The 16,216-nt window shown below is 43.7% G+C and overlaps 1 protein-coding gene across 2 annotated transcripts; it reads right to left on the reverse strand.

Annotated features, from left to right (window-relative positions):
• Window positions 1-556: 556 nt before the first annotated feature.
• On the reverse strand, window positions 557-15,466 carry wdp (Leucine rich repeat protein windpipe). Of its 2 annotated transcripts, XM_017152510.3 has the most exons (3): window positions 15,232-15,466; window positions 11,779-11,837; window positions 557-3,247 (listed from the first exon to the last, which is right to left on the reverse strand). In XM_017152510.3, exon 3 carries the CDS (start codon window positions 3,175-3,177, stop codon window positions 1,168-1,170), a length of 2,010 nt encoding a protein of 669 aa, XP_017007999.2. In that variant the 5' UTR covers window positions 3,178-3,247; window positions 11,779-11,837; window positions 15,232-15,466; the 3' UTR covers window positions 557-1,167. The 2 variants fall into 2 exon arrangements, with proteins under 2 accessions (XP_017007999.2, XP_017008002.2); XM_017152513.3 differs by lacking the exon at window positions 11,779-11,837.
• Window positions 15,467-16,216: the final 750 nt, after the last annotated feature.

Genomic DNA, 16,216 nt, shown 5'->3' on the forward strand with positions numbered 1-16,216 from the left:
TATATATACTTTATGTGGTCGGAAACGTCTCCTTTACTGCGTTGCAAACATCTGACTGAAATTATAATACCCTCTACAAGGGTATAAAAAGTAGGCAACAAAAAATTTGTTCTGATATCACCCCCCACAACAAAATCATGAATCCGCCACTGGTTTTATTTAGTTAATTAGTTAACAAATAATACTCAACGTTTTTCCAAACTGAATTATGACTCAAATATTTGAAAATGAGTGAAAGCTCGCCTTGGTAGCTTAAACTTCTGAACTTCTGCAACTTGTAAATGGTTCGAAACCTGGATAGTTTGCTTTGCATGTGGCGCCATCTACATAACAAACTAAACAGTTTGTAGTTGTTTCATTACCATTAGTTCCATTAGTCCATTACCACCACTGTGGACGGCAGTACACGTAGTGACGAAGCGCACCAGGAGAGTTTAAGAAAACGACTGTTATACCACCTAAAACACACAAAAGATGTGACGAAAAAAAAATAAACATGCGGGAAAAATGGTGTTTATGCCTACCTTTGATTAACAGAAATAAAAACAAACGAGGATTAATTTCAAAATTCGCTCGCATTTAATGAATTCACACATAATAATTTCACAAGAGAACGAGGCTTAAGTAGTTTACAGTATATAGGTAGGTTATAAAAGTACATATACAGTAAGTATGGTGTGAACATCACATGCAGATGCAGGTTGAAAGCGTTTATCATTCAAAAGAGTTATCTTCGTTATCTCCTTGCCGTTTTTCGACCCCGGTTCATTGATATTTTTGCACTCGACGATTTTTATACGCATATATTTTTTAACTTTGGTATTAAACTAGATTTACGCTTAGGAGTAATTAATTTACTTATGGCTAAAACACTACTTGTCGGTCACACTTAAGAGGGGGAGTTGGGTGCTTAACTCGAATAGTTTGCTGTTGTCGTCGCCTCGGCTTCAGTTTCTTCTGTTTTATTCTAGATGTTGCATATTGTTGGTGATGAAGCTGAGGAGGGATTACACCCCATTTCCCTGCCTTTCCAAAAACCGATCAGAGATTTCTGCATCCATAGAATAGAATCTCATGTCAAATCCGATCGGAATGAAGGGGGTAACATTCTTGGGGGCGAGTCGGGAAGGTCGGGCTGTGTCGAGAGTTTTAATGGCTGGGCCCAGATCAGTGGCCATTGATCACCTGGTGGGTGTGGGTGGGTTCGATGGGCCTGACGGGCGTGGTGATGATGTCCCCGGCATTCGACTTGCTGCGCGTGACCAGCATGGGGGTCTTGGGCTTCGGGGTCTCCGTCAGCTTGATCTTAACGCGACCCGTTTCGGGCGAGTAGACGGGCGAGTATCTTCCGGATTTCGGGGACGAGGGCAGGTAGGCTCCATCCGGTTCGTTGTTGTTATTCTGCTCGGCGTTCTGCTGCTGCTGCTGCTGTGAGTACTTCGAAGCCCTCGGCGACTGGGGGGTGGGGTAGCGCGGCGAGATGGGGTAGTACTCATGGGGGGCGGGCTCCTCCTTGGCAGCTCCATTTGCCGATCCGTTGCCATTGAGCAACGGCTGCTGGTTAGCTGCATCCTTGGTATCTCCGTTCTCGGGATACGGCTTCTTCACAATCTGGGCCTCGTCCAGCTTCGTCTTCTCACCAATCAGGGGGGAGTGCTCCTGCCCGTTGCCATGGCCATTCTTGTGCAGCGGCTTGCCCAGCTGCTTCTTGTCCATGTCCAGCAGCTCCGTCTGCCTCTGGGCCTCCGCATCGCGGGCGGCGGCATTGCTGTCGTACTTGCAACGCTTGATGGCCACAAAGAGCACCAGTCCGACCACAATCAGTCCAATCACCGCCAGCAGATAGTAGATGGCGCTGCTGTCGTCCTTGGACTTGCCCACCTTGGCGGTCAGGATGTCGGCGGACTCCTTGCTGTCGTCCAGCGGCCCATCGGTCACCACATCGGTCTCCAGTTTGGTCAGCACCACCGGCACAATGGCCTCCTCCTCCACGGGCTTCTTCTCCTCCTGGTCGCCGCCCTTGAAGATGCCAAAGCCGTTGGAGAAGACGGTCTCCGGGTTCTCCACGGGCTTCACATCGCTGTCCTCCAGCTTGCCATCCAGTTCGTCCTCCGAGGCGATCTTCACCTTGGAGAGGTCGGGAACGATGATGGGACCGCCACCGCTGCCAGAGCCCTCTTCGTCCTCATCGTCCTTCACGATCTTCTCCGCGATTTCGGGCGTTTCGACCACAGTCTTGGCATCTTGGGACTCCGCCGCCTCTGGCTCCTCCTCCTTGGCCACCTTAAGCTCCATGTTTCGTTCACTCAAATCTCCTGATCCTTCAACCAAATCACCGGGCAGCGGCTCCTGCGGCGAACGAGCCTTCTTGGAGGTGGCAACGACCTTTCGGTCAATGGGCAGGAAGTCCTTGACCAGTTCATCCTCGTCCTCATGCTCGCCGGAGGCAGCCACAGCCGGCTGGTCGCCCATCATCAGCTCGTTCTCATCGGCCTCGGAGTCGAACCACTGGTACTGCTCCTTCTTGCAGATCTCGTCCTGCTTCAGCTGCAGCCAGGGGCGACCCCGGAACTCCAGGGGATGGGAGCAGATCACGGGGTGCTCCATGTAGACAATGCGCTCCACCAGCCAGTTGCGCACCTCCAGCGTCTGGCAGGAGCAGTTGATGGCGTTGTGGCTGAGCTCCAGCTGGCGCAGCTGGTGCATGTGGGTCAGCTCGAGGGGCAGGGTGGTGATGTTGTTGTGCTGCAGGTTGAGCACCTGCAGATGCTGCGGCAGCTTCCTCAGCTTGTCCGAGGTGAGGCGGTTGTGCTTCAGGCTCAGTCGCTTCAAACCCTTGCCCAGGTGGCCCAGATCCGTGAGCTCGTTGTGCGACAGATCGGCGGAGGTCAGCTCCGGCAGCTTGTCCAGCACATGGCTCAGCCGGGTGAGGTTCAGGTGCGACAGGTCGATCGAGTGCACCGGCACCGTCGACTGGAAGGACTTCTCGGCCAGCCGCAGACCCTGGGTGCTGTTGCACTTGAGGTGGTAAAGTGGCTTGTGCGTGTGCTGCGACAGGCTGCAGATGCAGTCCGCCGGGCAGTCGGTGGGCGGGCGAGCGGCTGCGGGAGTGGGCGTGGCAGTGGCGACCACAAAGAGGAGCAGGGCCAGCCAGGCGGTCAGGTGGACGCGTTCCATGGCTGTGAAGATGGTTTGAGGGTGCTGTGCTGGCAGTGGATCCTTCTTACTTCCTCTCTTGGAGTCTTATCTGCAAGGGAGAAGAGCAGAAGAAAACGTCAGTAGAAATCTTTAATAACTTACAAGCTAAATGAAAGAGGTTTTTAATATTAAACAACAATCATTTCTAAGAAATCGATGACGCACATTAAGTGAAGAGATTAAAACTTCGATGAACATTCGTCTTGAATAAGTGTTTCGAACTTCAAAGTTCCTTTTCGTCTTTTATAACTGGTTTAAAAAAGTTATTTACTTATGATGCGTAATCAAAAAACACCTTAAATCGCAAATAATTAATATCCTGAATAATTACATACATTTGTTATACTTCTACGAATTTGTATGACTTTCTGTTTTAAATAAATAAAAATGGAAAAAATTATGACTCACTTTTCCCAAAAAATCACACGACTTGGGTTATTTACCTGCTTCTAAAAATATTTGTTTAAAACAAAGAAATATGTGTGTAGCCAAGTAATTAAAATTTAAGTACTCACAAAAACAGAATGCAAGACCTAGAAATACATTTCTTATGCGGTGATTTAGATGATTTTCGATCTGACTGACTCCACCTTTGAACGGAAACTAACTGAGCTTTCTTTGGCAATTATCTTTGCTTGGCAACCTGTCTTCGTCACTCGTTGCGTCATCGCCATATTCTACCAACTTCCACCATCTTCCTACCCCTAGCTTTTCCTCCTGCCAAAGACCAAACCAAACCCTATCGACAGACGTTATCGGTGTTAGATTCGCTTATCGCCGCCGTTCAAGCCCGAGTATTTGACGCTATCTGTGCGAAGGGTAATTGATATTTCACTCGTTTGTTTTCCGCCAAAGAGCTCCGTGACATCAGCGAAGCACCTGACCCACCAAAAAGGCCGCAGAGGAGTGACTCAAATCCAATGAGAACTGGAGAATCTCCAGCTGATACAGACTATTATTCGGGGGGCGGAGGAGGTGAGGAGGTTGGGGCCTTGGGCAGTTGCACTCGGTTGCTTAATCAGAGCAGATTGTCAGCGGCCCGCTTTTAATCCCCACATCTTCTGTTTATTGCTCGCTTTCCACGAGCCACGCAAACTGATTGACGGCTGTCTCGTGGATGCAATTTAAGTGCAACTGGCGCTCGTTTAGATCGACCTCCTCTGAAGCCCCCCTCACTGATAAGCCCTGAGCCTCTGACCGCAAAAACTGAAACTCTTGTACACCAAACGAAAATTTGAGATATTTGAAGTATTTATGTACAAATCTCTTAGTTTTTCTGGTATTTAAGGCAGAACAATAATTTTGAATTTCAATATTTAGGTTTGGAAATCCCCCATAACACATTGATAATTTTTAAAGAGCAATTAAATATTTTTTATATATATCTAAAAACTGTCTTGAAAAAATCTTTTAAATATTTCACTGCCATATAAGCAAGTAAGTAAAATAAAATTCCATTCCACCATCGGTTTTTCCCTCCGTGTGTCACAATGGCGATGCCCAAGCCTAATCAACAGATAGACGAGATCTAGAAAAGATGCCGTGTTGTCTGAGTGGCTCTAAGTTGCAGTCGCAGAGCCAGCTCAATTTGCAATTTGTAACGCGGACTTGAATTATTCAACAGTTGGACCATATTTGCATGCAAGTATTGTAAGCTGAAAATAACTACAATATAAGGGTTGCCCCTCCTGCACGTGTCGCCCGGCGGGGGATTCCCTTGTTTTTAGTACCCTTTTCGCCCTTCGATCCGATGAGGCTGAAAATTGGAAATGGTCACAAACATGCAGCTGCTGCTACTGCTGGGCAAATAATTGAGGGATCCCCGCCCCTCGGAGCGGAAAATACCAACTGGAAATGAGGCGTCACACGAGCATGCAAAAATAAATCTGCACGATCTCAAGGGGGAATCCAAGGTCAGTGTCATTATGCGGCCATTCGTCCGCAAAGCGGAGGAGACATATGAAAAGTGGTTTGCAGCTTCCAGCAATTGTGTCACTTCTTTTGGCTAAACGGGCACCACACAGTGTCTTCTTTTGGCTTTGGTGTTGACAAATTGCCACGACTTGAGATGCATAAACGGAACTTTCACCGGGGGAGGAGGTGGGTCTTCGGACATTTATCAAAATCTGTCAATTGCTGAATTCGTAATTTGCAGCTGCCACCTGTTGCGCCAATTGCAATCAATGCGGTTAATTGCATTTTGCTAAAATCTTCTGCACCATCAGCGATCGGCGATTGGCGATCGGAGAGCTCTGATATCATAATTCGATCACGAGGCATAGTTAATTACTTTCGGACGAGTCTAATACCCCTTTATACACATGCACTTTGATGTTTTGCGGCGACAGGAAGCCGAAATTAGAGAGGGGCATATAAGGGGGCCCTAACACATCCACCAAATGCCACTTAATGACGAAAACGAGACCAAGTTAGAATAAACCGTTTGCAAATTGAGAGAAATCAGCGCCAGACAACGGCGAAAATCTTAAACGATGACAAATGTTCAACCTTGACAGAGGCAGGAACAGAAAGAGAAAAGGAAAAAGTAAGAAGAACAATCTCAAGTTTCTGTCTTCGAGTTCAACTGGAAATGCCCTGCCGACTCTTCGCTTCCCCACAACTCGTTCTTCCATTCTTTCGCACTCAAACAACAAAAAATAAATACAAAGAGCCACAAAAATTAAATCACGTCATGCTGCGATCGCTGGCAAAATAAATTGTTATATATGCGTATTTTTAGATTTGTGCAAATCTTTTTTATACATTTCAATTAGCCTGCGCGCGGCGGCCAGAGCAGCCACAATGATAAAATGAAAAGTGTTTAGCTGGGCTTTTGTTTGGCCATATAATAAATGCACGGGTATATGCAAACAGACTTGGATCTTCTGGGCCACTCGCTTAAAATTCCATTTCTGCTGGCACTGACACATAAGGTGTGTTTCAAAATTATACGACACCAACACACTTATTTTTGGAAATTTTTTAGCGTTGTTGTTGTCTATAGAAAGCGAAACATTTAAATGCAGATCGAAAGAACAATGTATGATGTGTACGAAAAAAAATACCACGCGTCCTTCATCCTCTTTTTAAGGATTTACCGCTAATTTTTCGAAATATAGTCTATTTTTCGGCTATGTGCGATCGTTTCATAATTATACGACACCATCGATTTTTTCCGGTTCCAATGATCAAACTTGACCGAAATTTTTTTTCTGGTTAAATATAAACCAAAAGGTTCCATTTTGAGAGTAATCCAGCCCAAAGGTCCTTTCAATCTTCAACCAATACATAAATATTGAATATGTCTCTCTACACCTTAAAAAAGTAGTTTTTCGAAGTCATATCCCACAATTCGTCTTAACTTTTGTCTGGTCAATATTCTTAGCACTTTTGAATCAAATAAAAATCCTTTTCAGTTCATTACATGCACGAAACAGACCTCAAAAATCTTTTTTTAAAGGATTGCCCTTTTGGAACCAAACTGTTTTATTCCAAAAATATTTGATTTTGGGCGATACTTTCTGTCAGAATGCAAAAATTTGTTCTTCAAAACCTTAATAAACTTTCCACATTTCACGATTGGAACATTTTAAATGCGATCCCCAGTCTGCGCCCCCCGAATGAAATCCCATGGAGAAAACACTCAAATTCGTATGAAAAAATTTCGAAAAAACTTCAAAGTGGCGCAGACTGGGGATCGCATTTAAAATGTTCCAATCGTGAAATGTGGAAAGTTTATTAAGGTTTTGAAGAACAAATTTTTGCATTCTGACAGAAAGTATCGCCCAAAATCAAATATTTTTGGAATAAAACAGTTTGGTTCCAAAAGGGCAATCCTTTAAAAAAAGATTTTTGAGGTCTGTTTCGTGCATGTAATGAACTGAAAAGGATTTTTATTTGATTCAAAAGTGCTAAGAATATTGACCAGACAAAAGTTAAGACGAATTGTGGGATATGACTTCGAAAAACTACTTTTTTAAGGTGTAGAGAGACATATTCAATATTTATGTATTGGTTGAAGATTGAAAGGACCTTTGGGCTGGATTACTCTCAAAATGGAACCTTTTGGTTTATATTTAACCAGAAAAAAAATTTCGGTCAAGTTTGATCATTGGAACCGGAAAAAATCGATGGTGTCGTATAATTATGAAACGATCGCACATAGCCGAAAAATAGACTATATTTCGAAAAATTAGCGGTAAATCCTTAAAAAGAGGATGAAGGACGCGTGGTATTTTTTTTCGTACACATCATACATTGTTCTTTCGATCTGCATTTAAATGTTTCGCTTTCTATAGACAACAACAACGCTAAAAAATTTCCAAAAATAAGTGTGTTGGTGTCGTATAATTTTGAAACACACCTTACTTTTCTATCGAACTCGCCACATATTGTGGGTATTTTCTCTTTCGCGGGAGGGGAAAAAGAAGCAAAAAGCTGATGACGCCAGGCAATTAAAACATCAGGTGATTTGGGTATTTTACCTGGCCAAGCTGAAGCTGCAAACGCTAATGTGTTGACCGCATTAAGACGGCAAAAAGAGGCAAAAAGTACCGCCAAAGTCATAAGAGATGACGTCTAACTGCGGCTTGTGAGCCAATCGGTTGGCTTTGGCCAACACAGCCAGTCAGTCATTCACAGTATTCGCGACAACCATTCAAGACATTCAAGCGGCGGCAATGGATAGACAAATTAGCATATTCTAATTTCCGACTGACTCCGGCTGACAGATCGACTGATCGGCACATAATACATATATATAATGACCCACATTGAGGACGGAGTACGCCGTCAACATTATCAATAAAATGCCATTTAAGCGTTTTCGCAATTCAACTGTTCAATCAAGTGCAAATGAGCCTAAATTCAGGCGTAACCTGAAAAACTCTTTCCCATATTTAAGCGCGTTCCCGTTCTCTTTTTAGCCCGAGTTTTACCTTTCTTGGCCGTTGAGTGTGGAGTGTTTAATTGATTTCCACGAAACGGGAGAAAACCAATCACCGACTGGGGCATGCATAACCGAAAAATATGAAAATATGAGTAGCGAGCGGTGGCCAAAATACCGCATAAAAGCCAAAGAGACGGGCAAAAAGTGCAGAGCGTAAGCTGAAATTATGTGAATTATGCAAAACGTGTTGGCCAAAGCAGAAAGCCAAAGTCAACGTACCAGATAATAATGGTCAATAAACAGAGCGAACACCAGACCCTCCTCCGGGTAACATTGCGTATACGACAAGTGGCCGGATTCTGTACCGACTGGCCAGAGATAATCCCACCATACAACGCACCAATTGAACTTGACCTACGAAATCGTGGGCTATCAACGATCGGCTGATTTTCGCTTCTTGGGCAGGCGGCCAGAAAATGAAATGTTTGCCGTCCGAAAAGCAGGGCGCACAGAATCTTGACATTCAAATAATACTTTACTCTCCCTCTCACTTGAATTCTCGCCGCTATTGCACAGGAATTCTCAAAATAAACAAAGACCAGGAAAAACCGAATCGAAAGAGAAAGGCAGGCTGCCTAGCAGCCTTAAAAATATATTTTCATTCCCATTTCTTTTTTATTTTCGGGCTTCCTCTTGCAATCTATGCAAACATTTCACACCCACGCCCAGGCCACAAAACTTAAGACTTTGCCATTGACACAAAGGCAGAAATGAGGCACCCAGATACAATTGATGATGGACTTGGATGTCGACGAGTGTTGATTCTGATTAGTGCCAAACGCCATTTCAAATGAGTGTTTCTGTCAGTGGCCAGAGGTGCGAGATCGGAATGGCCGGGGGAAAAGCCACAAGAAACACAGTCTTTTTACGAGGAAATTCTCTTAATCAGACCCGAAGATCATTAAAAATGCTGTCATTAAAACATTTCTAAAGGCCCTGAAAATGTTCAACATATTCAGATTAATTTATTAAAGATTCTAGCCATAAATGTATTATATTACTTTGCAAAATTATACAACTATTTTGTTTATTTGCAATTAAATATTTTATTAGTCTAAGGCTGAGGTTGCAATCAATTATTTCTATTATTTAAAATAAACCAAAATAACCGATGACTTTGTTTTGATCCGGCTATTCTATTCTTAGATCCAAATTATAATTATTAATCCGTAATTGCTGTGTCGATTGATATGGGTGGAAAGTTCTCCACTTAGCGAGGAGGAAACGCTCTGATGACTCGGTCTGACTTTTCATTGAACTTTTCTGGCATTCAATTAGAAACACGTTAATTTAGTCCGAGCTCCCAACTGGTTGCCGATCAATGCCTTATAATTGTCCGAAGTTTATCAATAACAAGTTCTCAGAGATCAAATCAGCTCAGCTGGAAGTCGCGCCACGTAGCAGTAGTTAGCTAATTCGAGCCACAATGTTACGTGTGGATTCAGATACGAATACATCTATTTCTGTGTTTGTGCATACTAAATATCCACACTCTCGTTAATTGGAAAAAAACGAACGAAACCCTGCAGATCGTTCTGCCGGGGAACTCGACAGAGTCATGAGTTTCGGTTTCGCTTCTCGTTTTCGGCATCGGATGATGCAATTGGCAAAAAGTCGTACTTGGCTAGACGTTTGACCAAATTAACGCAGTTGTGTGGGCTGCGTTTTTCCGAAGCTCCAAATCGCCGATGAAATAGACTCGTGCGACGACCTTCCCCCAAGCGAATTGCATCCCATTAACACATGGACTGCTTCCGATTAAACTGGAACTAAAGCGTAATGCGGATTGAAAATCACTCACTGCTGGAGGTGAATTTTAAATTTACTCGACGTTACACTGACAATAAATCTCCGAGTTTCGCCATAAAATATCAATTGAAAGATCCATCCGATTGAACTATTCGCTGTGCTCGAAATCGGTCTTTAGCTTGAGCAATTTTTGTGTCTGGCCGAAAGGCATTTTTACAGCATGCCACATAAATGCCAAGACGACGCCTGACTCTTGCGAGAAATTATTTGCCAATCTGCACCTGCGAAATTCACTCCGCCGACTGCCTTATTTCCCCCTCTTTAATCTGCTGTTCTCTGGTTTATTTACACTGCACATCTCGAGTTCAAGTTCAGCCAGAGCCAACAAATTCAATTATGTTCGCTGCTCGGTGACAGTGCTGCTTACTTGATGATCAGGTTTCATAGGAATCCCAGGCAGAGAATAATTGGCACTCGTAATAAACTACATTTAATTGTTATATGTCATTATTTGTCAATCTGTGCGAATGGAATTCCCAGAAAAACTAAATGCCAATTCACTCGAAAGGTGTCGGACAGGAAAACTGACTCAATATCATTCGGCTGATGTCATAATTGTGATTATGAAATTTAGCGAAATTAATAACGCCAAATGACGTCAGGAAAGTGCCGAAAAAACAATCGAAAATGGAAAGGCCAATTGAGAGACTTCGTCATCGATTGCCGCATGAGATCTGGGAATTGGCTTAAACTTGGATTTCCCCCAGCTGCTTTGTTAGCTTCCTTAAAACCAGATATCATATCGCAGTATCGAGTTTTGCCCGGGGGTTAATTTCAAGAGCAAGTGCTGACCTTCCCGGGAGTTAATCATGTAGTGCAGTGTAATTATAGCCAGTGCATACAGCCCATTCACATTCCCACTGGCTGCTGTTGTGCACAGTAGGCGACTGTCGGGCCAGAAGAGCCCATCAGTTCATAACATCAGATTACACAACAACAAAAACATAATAGGCAAGTAATACTATGTATAATAAATTAAATAAATGGAGTAACAGCTTTCTGTTAAATAAAAAACCCAATAAAATCTTTCACTTTCTAATTTGTAACACCTTTTTAAACTGCAAAATAATTTACATTTTAGAAAATAATAGAGCACAGAAATTTAAACTTAGTTTATTAAGACTTTGTTTAAATATGAACACTATTCTTTAAATTGTGTACACTAAAAGAGATCAAAAAGCGCGCTTCTTAAGCAAAGCATTGTATTTACATCATGTAAAATTGAACTCTAAACAAATGGATAAGATTCTATATTTGATTTCTTTCGGTGCACGATATGGACACTCCTCCAGACAAATTAGCCTGCGGTTAGCTGTGGATGCATTCGAAGATCGCATGATCGTACAGCCGTTTTTCATGGCTTCGTTTGGCAGTTGACACGTTAAGAGCACGCACGTTTGCCGGCCATTTAAGTGGCCCCAGCATCGCAGCTCCGGAGCTTCGGAGCATCTCGCATCTTGGCCATTGCCACTGGCCAGAAGATGGAGGAGCCGATAAAGCGGAGAGCGGCATTTGACAGTTATGACCACTTGTTTTATTTTTAGAGCCAAAAACGGCTAGGCCAGTTGGCAAGCCGTAGCACAGCACGGCAAAAGCAAAAGCAAAGCGAAGCCGGCCGGCACCCACAGACTGGCTAAAAACAACAAACGCGGCCAAAAGTAACTGAACTGGTTTTCGTTTTTTTTCTTTCTGCGCGATGATGACTCGCAGGCCCAGTTAAGAGCACCAAAATATATCCCCTGCCCTCGCCTTGATCTTGACTTCGGTTTTTCTGTTTTCGTTCGGGGAATGCCAATTTGATGTTTGCACAACTCAATTCGTACCTTCTATAAGACATGCAGACGTCGATCCTCGGACGTGGAATCGGATCCTCAGGCCAGAGCTGCAAGAAACGGACAAAATGGCATTTTAATATCAACGATTCGAGAGTGCGCATTCGCATTCGCATTCGCATTCGAGTGACTTGCATTGGGGAGTTTTCTATTTATCTGCGCAATTATTTCTTGGCTTTGATTTTAATTGTGTGCAATTAAAGTCTTAATTGCCCGCCCGTCTAAATTAATTTTTAACGAACTTTGCTTCGGCAATAGACTGTCATTCAGCTGCAGCAGCTGCCTTGAGTTATTACGCTAATCCTAATCCTAATCGTCAGTGAAGTGTGAAAGTTTCGCCCAAATATAAAAACTCTCTTTAAAAGTAAAAGGAAAATTTAAATAAAATTGGCAGAGGTTCAGTCGAGTTCGGCCTCCAAGGTGAAGATCTGTTCTCTGAAAACATCATAGCTCTACCCACTAATGCCTGAATCACTGGCTCGTCGATTCTCAGGGCGTTGCTCATCCATTGTTAGAGCCGAAGAGCCAACAACCTGTTGCCCGATTGCTATGCATCGGACGTGACCGAAAATACTGTCACGTAATCCGTAAACTCCCACAGAAGTGTGGTGGGGTTTCGTTTGTGAATGGATTGTGATGGTTCGCAGCTCAGCGAAACATGCAAATTAACAGCCATTGATAGACTGGTCAGCCTCTGATCTTTGGAATCTTGTGCCACCTGCCAGAGATCACAGATCGAAGATCATCTGAGCAGCAGATGTCGAGATCTTTGAAAACTCTTGGCTGCTGAACTTGAATTGTTCGCAGAACCAAACTATTTCCCTGAGATGTTTACTTTTCGAAAAATTCGAAACGGATAAACAATCGGCTGGCCCATTCTGCGTCACGATTCTCTTGCCAAAGAGGAACTCTCCATATGCCCTAGCCGGAATTCCTTTCATTTCGGCGAGCTTTTCACACTATCTCTGCGACGGGGGTTTTTTATCTTATCGCCCCAACATTTGCTAATTATAGATAGGGCCGAACCCCAAAAAAAAGCCAACCAAACAGAGTCATGTGCACTTGAGCCCTGGGATTTCTGGCTCTCATTTGCGTTTGACAAAATATTCTGTTTCAGTTCCATTCCCTTTCCATTTTCCAGAATGCACTTCAATTTCGGAGCTATTTCCATTTAACCCCCACCCTCAGGGGTTGCCCAATGATATTGTTTTGATTGCGCCTCGATAACAGCTTGTTTCGCCTTATCGAAACACATTTGTTGCTCATCCCCCTTGAAACAACAAAACAACAAAACAACAAAGCAACAAAGCTTCTATATCTAATGGGGACAAGGTTGACACATCCACCCAAAATGGGACCATGAAGTGCACTCCGTTTGTATGGTGGGTGTTAGAGTGTTACTGCATTCGATCTCGAGTTGCCTTGGACCGAGACGAAACATAACACCTCGAAAATTGAGAACTCAGACGATAGGCGCCAATTGGCAATCGAGTTGAGTCATATTGGGTGAAAAATCCGCATAGACTTGAACTTGAAATATGCTTAACTTATGTTTCCTCCTTAGATATGTTATAGCGAAATACATTACAGGAAACTCTTTTCCGTTCGTGTACATTTTCGATAAATTGCCAAACCCCAGGGTAAAGATAACTCGCAGTACAGATACCATATATTAGCACCCACCAACTTGGGCTTTTTGCCTGCCCATAAATATGATTTCTGGAAATTGCCTGAAAAACAGTTTCCAGTTCGCACTCGCACACCCCTGTGAATTATGCGCTGGAAATTAGCACCTTCGCTCTGAGATGGAGAAAAAGTCGGAGGAGTATTACGCAAGACCTGGAGTTTAAAGCACTCCGTTCGATTCCGAGATGTTCGTTCCACCTTCGCAGTTTTCGCAACCCGGGATCATGTCTCTATCTTAGAGTTGATTGATAAGCTCATTAGGTGATGACGTTGCATGACTTTCTGCTTTCGGACCTGACACACAGCACTTTGTATTATTAATATTTCTTTTTTTAAAATTCGTGTACAAGTGATTCACGCTGCGTTTGAAGTGGGTGGTAGACCACAAACACAGGGGAAAAATCGAGAAAATCGTAAAGAATATAGCCCGATCGCTAACCTATCCATAACTGAATGAATCAACTGGCTGCCGTGTGTGCGGTTTCCAATGGTTTTACGTAAACGATTCCGAATTGCAGGGCGCCGAAAGCTCGCCGGCTGGAGAGGTGATCGGGTGGGTTTACGTGTACCCATATGTATATATGCATACATCATATGTACATCATATATGGGCAGGCAGCTTGGATCGCGGGGCTTGGGGTGGCTGGAAGCCAACTAGCGTAGGTAGCGGAGTGTCTGGCGGAGATTTCACATGAATGCGTGCTACTTCTGTCTCATATAATAAGTTTGCAATAGCATTCAAGTCGCTTTAAGTGCCCATACCCGGGGGTTAAAAGAGTAACCGTTTTATTATAGTTTACTCATCCCTCCTTCATACTTATTTCTCTTTTTTGGCAATTATATAACTTGGATGTGTTGGGAAATAAGGTCAAGTTTGCCACAGAAATCCAACCGCAAATGCAAGGCAGATACATATATGTAAGTAATAAAAGGTAAAGCTGTTCGGCGAGTCACTTGTTTCAGTTTTTGAGTTTTTTCAGTTCCAAAAACCTCGAACCCTGGCCTTTTACTTTGGGGAATTTCTCGAATCGAGATTAATCCCTTGTGGATTTTAATATCGCACTTGCTATGGCGATTTTCTTATCACATGTCGCAGACAGCGAGGCTTTTATTGTGGGTTATCAAAAGCCAAGATCGAAGACAAACTCACAGTACACACTAGATTTCTTCGTTATTTGTTCACAGTTTTTGCGGGCTTTATTTCTATATTTGAGAGCACTTTTGTTTAATCAGATATGTGTTTTTGCTTCGCAGTAAATGCGTGAGTACGTATTATTCGCTGTTAGCACTGTTTTTGTCTTTTGTTCTTGGCACTTAGGAACGCCGAGTCCTTCAACACACGATGCGATCGCAGCGTCTTTCGGTTTGAACTGGCGGCCAGAGACTGCCGAGATTTCTCAGACTGCTATCACAGAATGTGTCGCAGCCGCCAAAAAAGCGACAAAAAAATAATACAACGAGAAAAGATACAAAAATTCGAATCTCAAAAGGGGGAGAGCACCCAAAAACGCCGAGAGGGATGACAATGAGGGCAAAAACAAGAGCAGCAGCAGCATCAGCAGCAGCACGTCACAAGCAATTTAGACTCGTAAATCGCCCAATGCAAGTATCTTGATATCTGGCGGTTTGGTTTTCTGTTTGCCGAAAGATTTTTATGCGTGTTTTCCATACTATAATATTTCGCATGGCACTTGCACTAACTGCCAGCTAGTTTTTGCGAGCGTGTGTGGCAACGGAAACTATATAATTTTTAATTACCTAGACGGGTGGCGAGTTGGAACTCGGAACGCTGCCTTTTCGGATCGCTTTTAGATTCGCGCACACGCACCCGACGACACGTCTCGACTTTGGAGTTGCCCGAACCGAACAAAGCTCGATAGCTATACCTGCGAAAATCGGGGAACGTATAGAACGCAGACCGAAAGTCGGAGACCGGAGATCGGAGATCGTACGACCGTTCGCGGGGAGAGCTTGGCACCGAATGAACCGCTAGCGGAGCCCCCGGTTGCGAAGAGCTGAAAAACTTCACCGGAGCGGAGATACAGGCGGCAAGAGCACAGCACATGGCGAAAGCTACCGGGGATGGGATGGGATTCGGAAAAAGCGAGAGAGTGAGAGTGAGAGAGTGGCTAAGCAAACCCGTTGCACACACTATATCTATATAGCTATAGTACTGGAGAACACGTGGATAGTCGGCGGCACACGCGCTATGGAACTTTGTTTGGGTTACGAAATCCATCGAAAAAAGCTTCTAGATTTGCAAAAATATAACGAGATACAGGAGAGAGAGAGAGAGCGCGAAAGCTTATCACCAAATTCAGGCCTTATCAATGATGATGAGTTTACTTGGCGATTAAGTCTAAAAATATAGCCCCACTTATTTTTGCTTGCCTTACACGGTTTGCACTTTTCACTTCCTGCTGTAAAAATACGCAAAATGCACAGGTCTCACAAAAATATATGTAGATTCTGCTGTTTTTTATCAAACACCTTGCATATCTTATCATTTGCCATATTCTTTTCCGCTACACGATAAGTGTCTCTTCTTTTTCGTCAGTGTGTTGTCTCTTTTTGGCAACAGCTAATTAAAGTGACTTCGGGTTAAACTCAACTTCAACTCCGAATGGAAACTACAACTCCCAGTTAATGCGTGGGTGGGTTTTGTTTACGTTTTATTGGGTTTGTGGGTCAAAGTTAATGTTCATTCGTGAATGAATCGAATGAACCTCAAGCCGTTACGAAT

This window comes from Drosophila takahashii, chromosome 2R, assembly GCF_030179915.1.
Source record: "Drosophila takahashii strain IR98-3 E-12201 chromosome 2R, DtakHiC1v2, whole genome shotgun sequence".
Classification (NCBI taxonomy): Eukaryota; Metazoa; Arthropoda; class Insecta; order Diptera; family Drosophilidae; genus Drosophila; species Drosophila takahashii.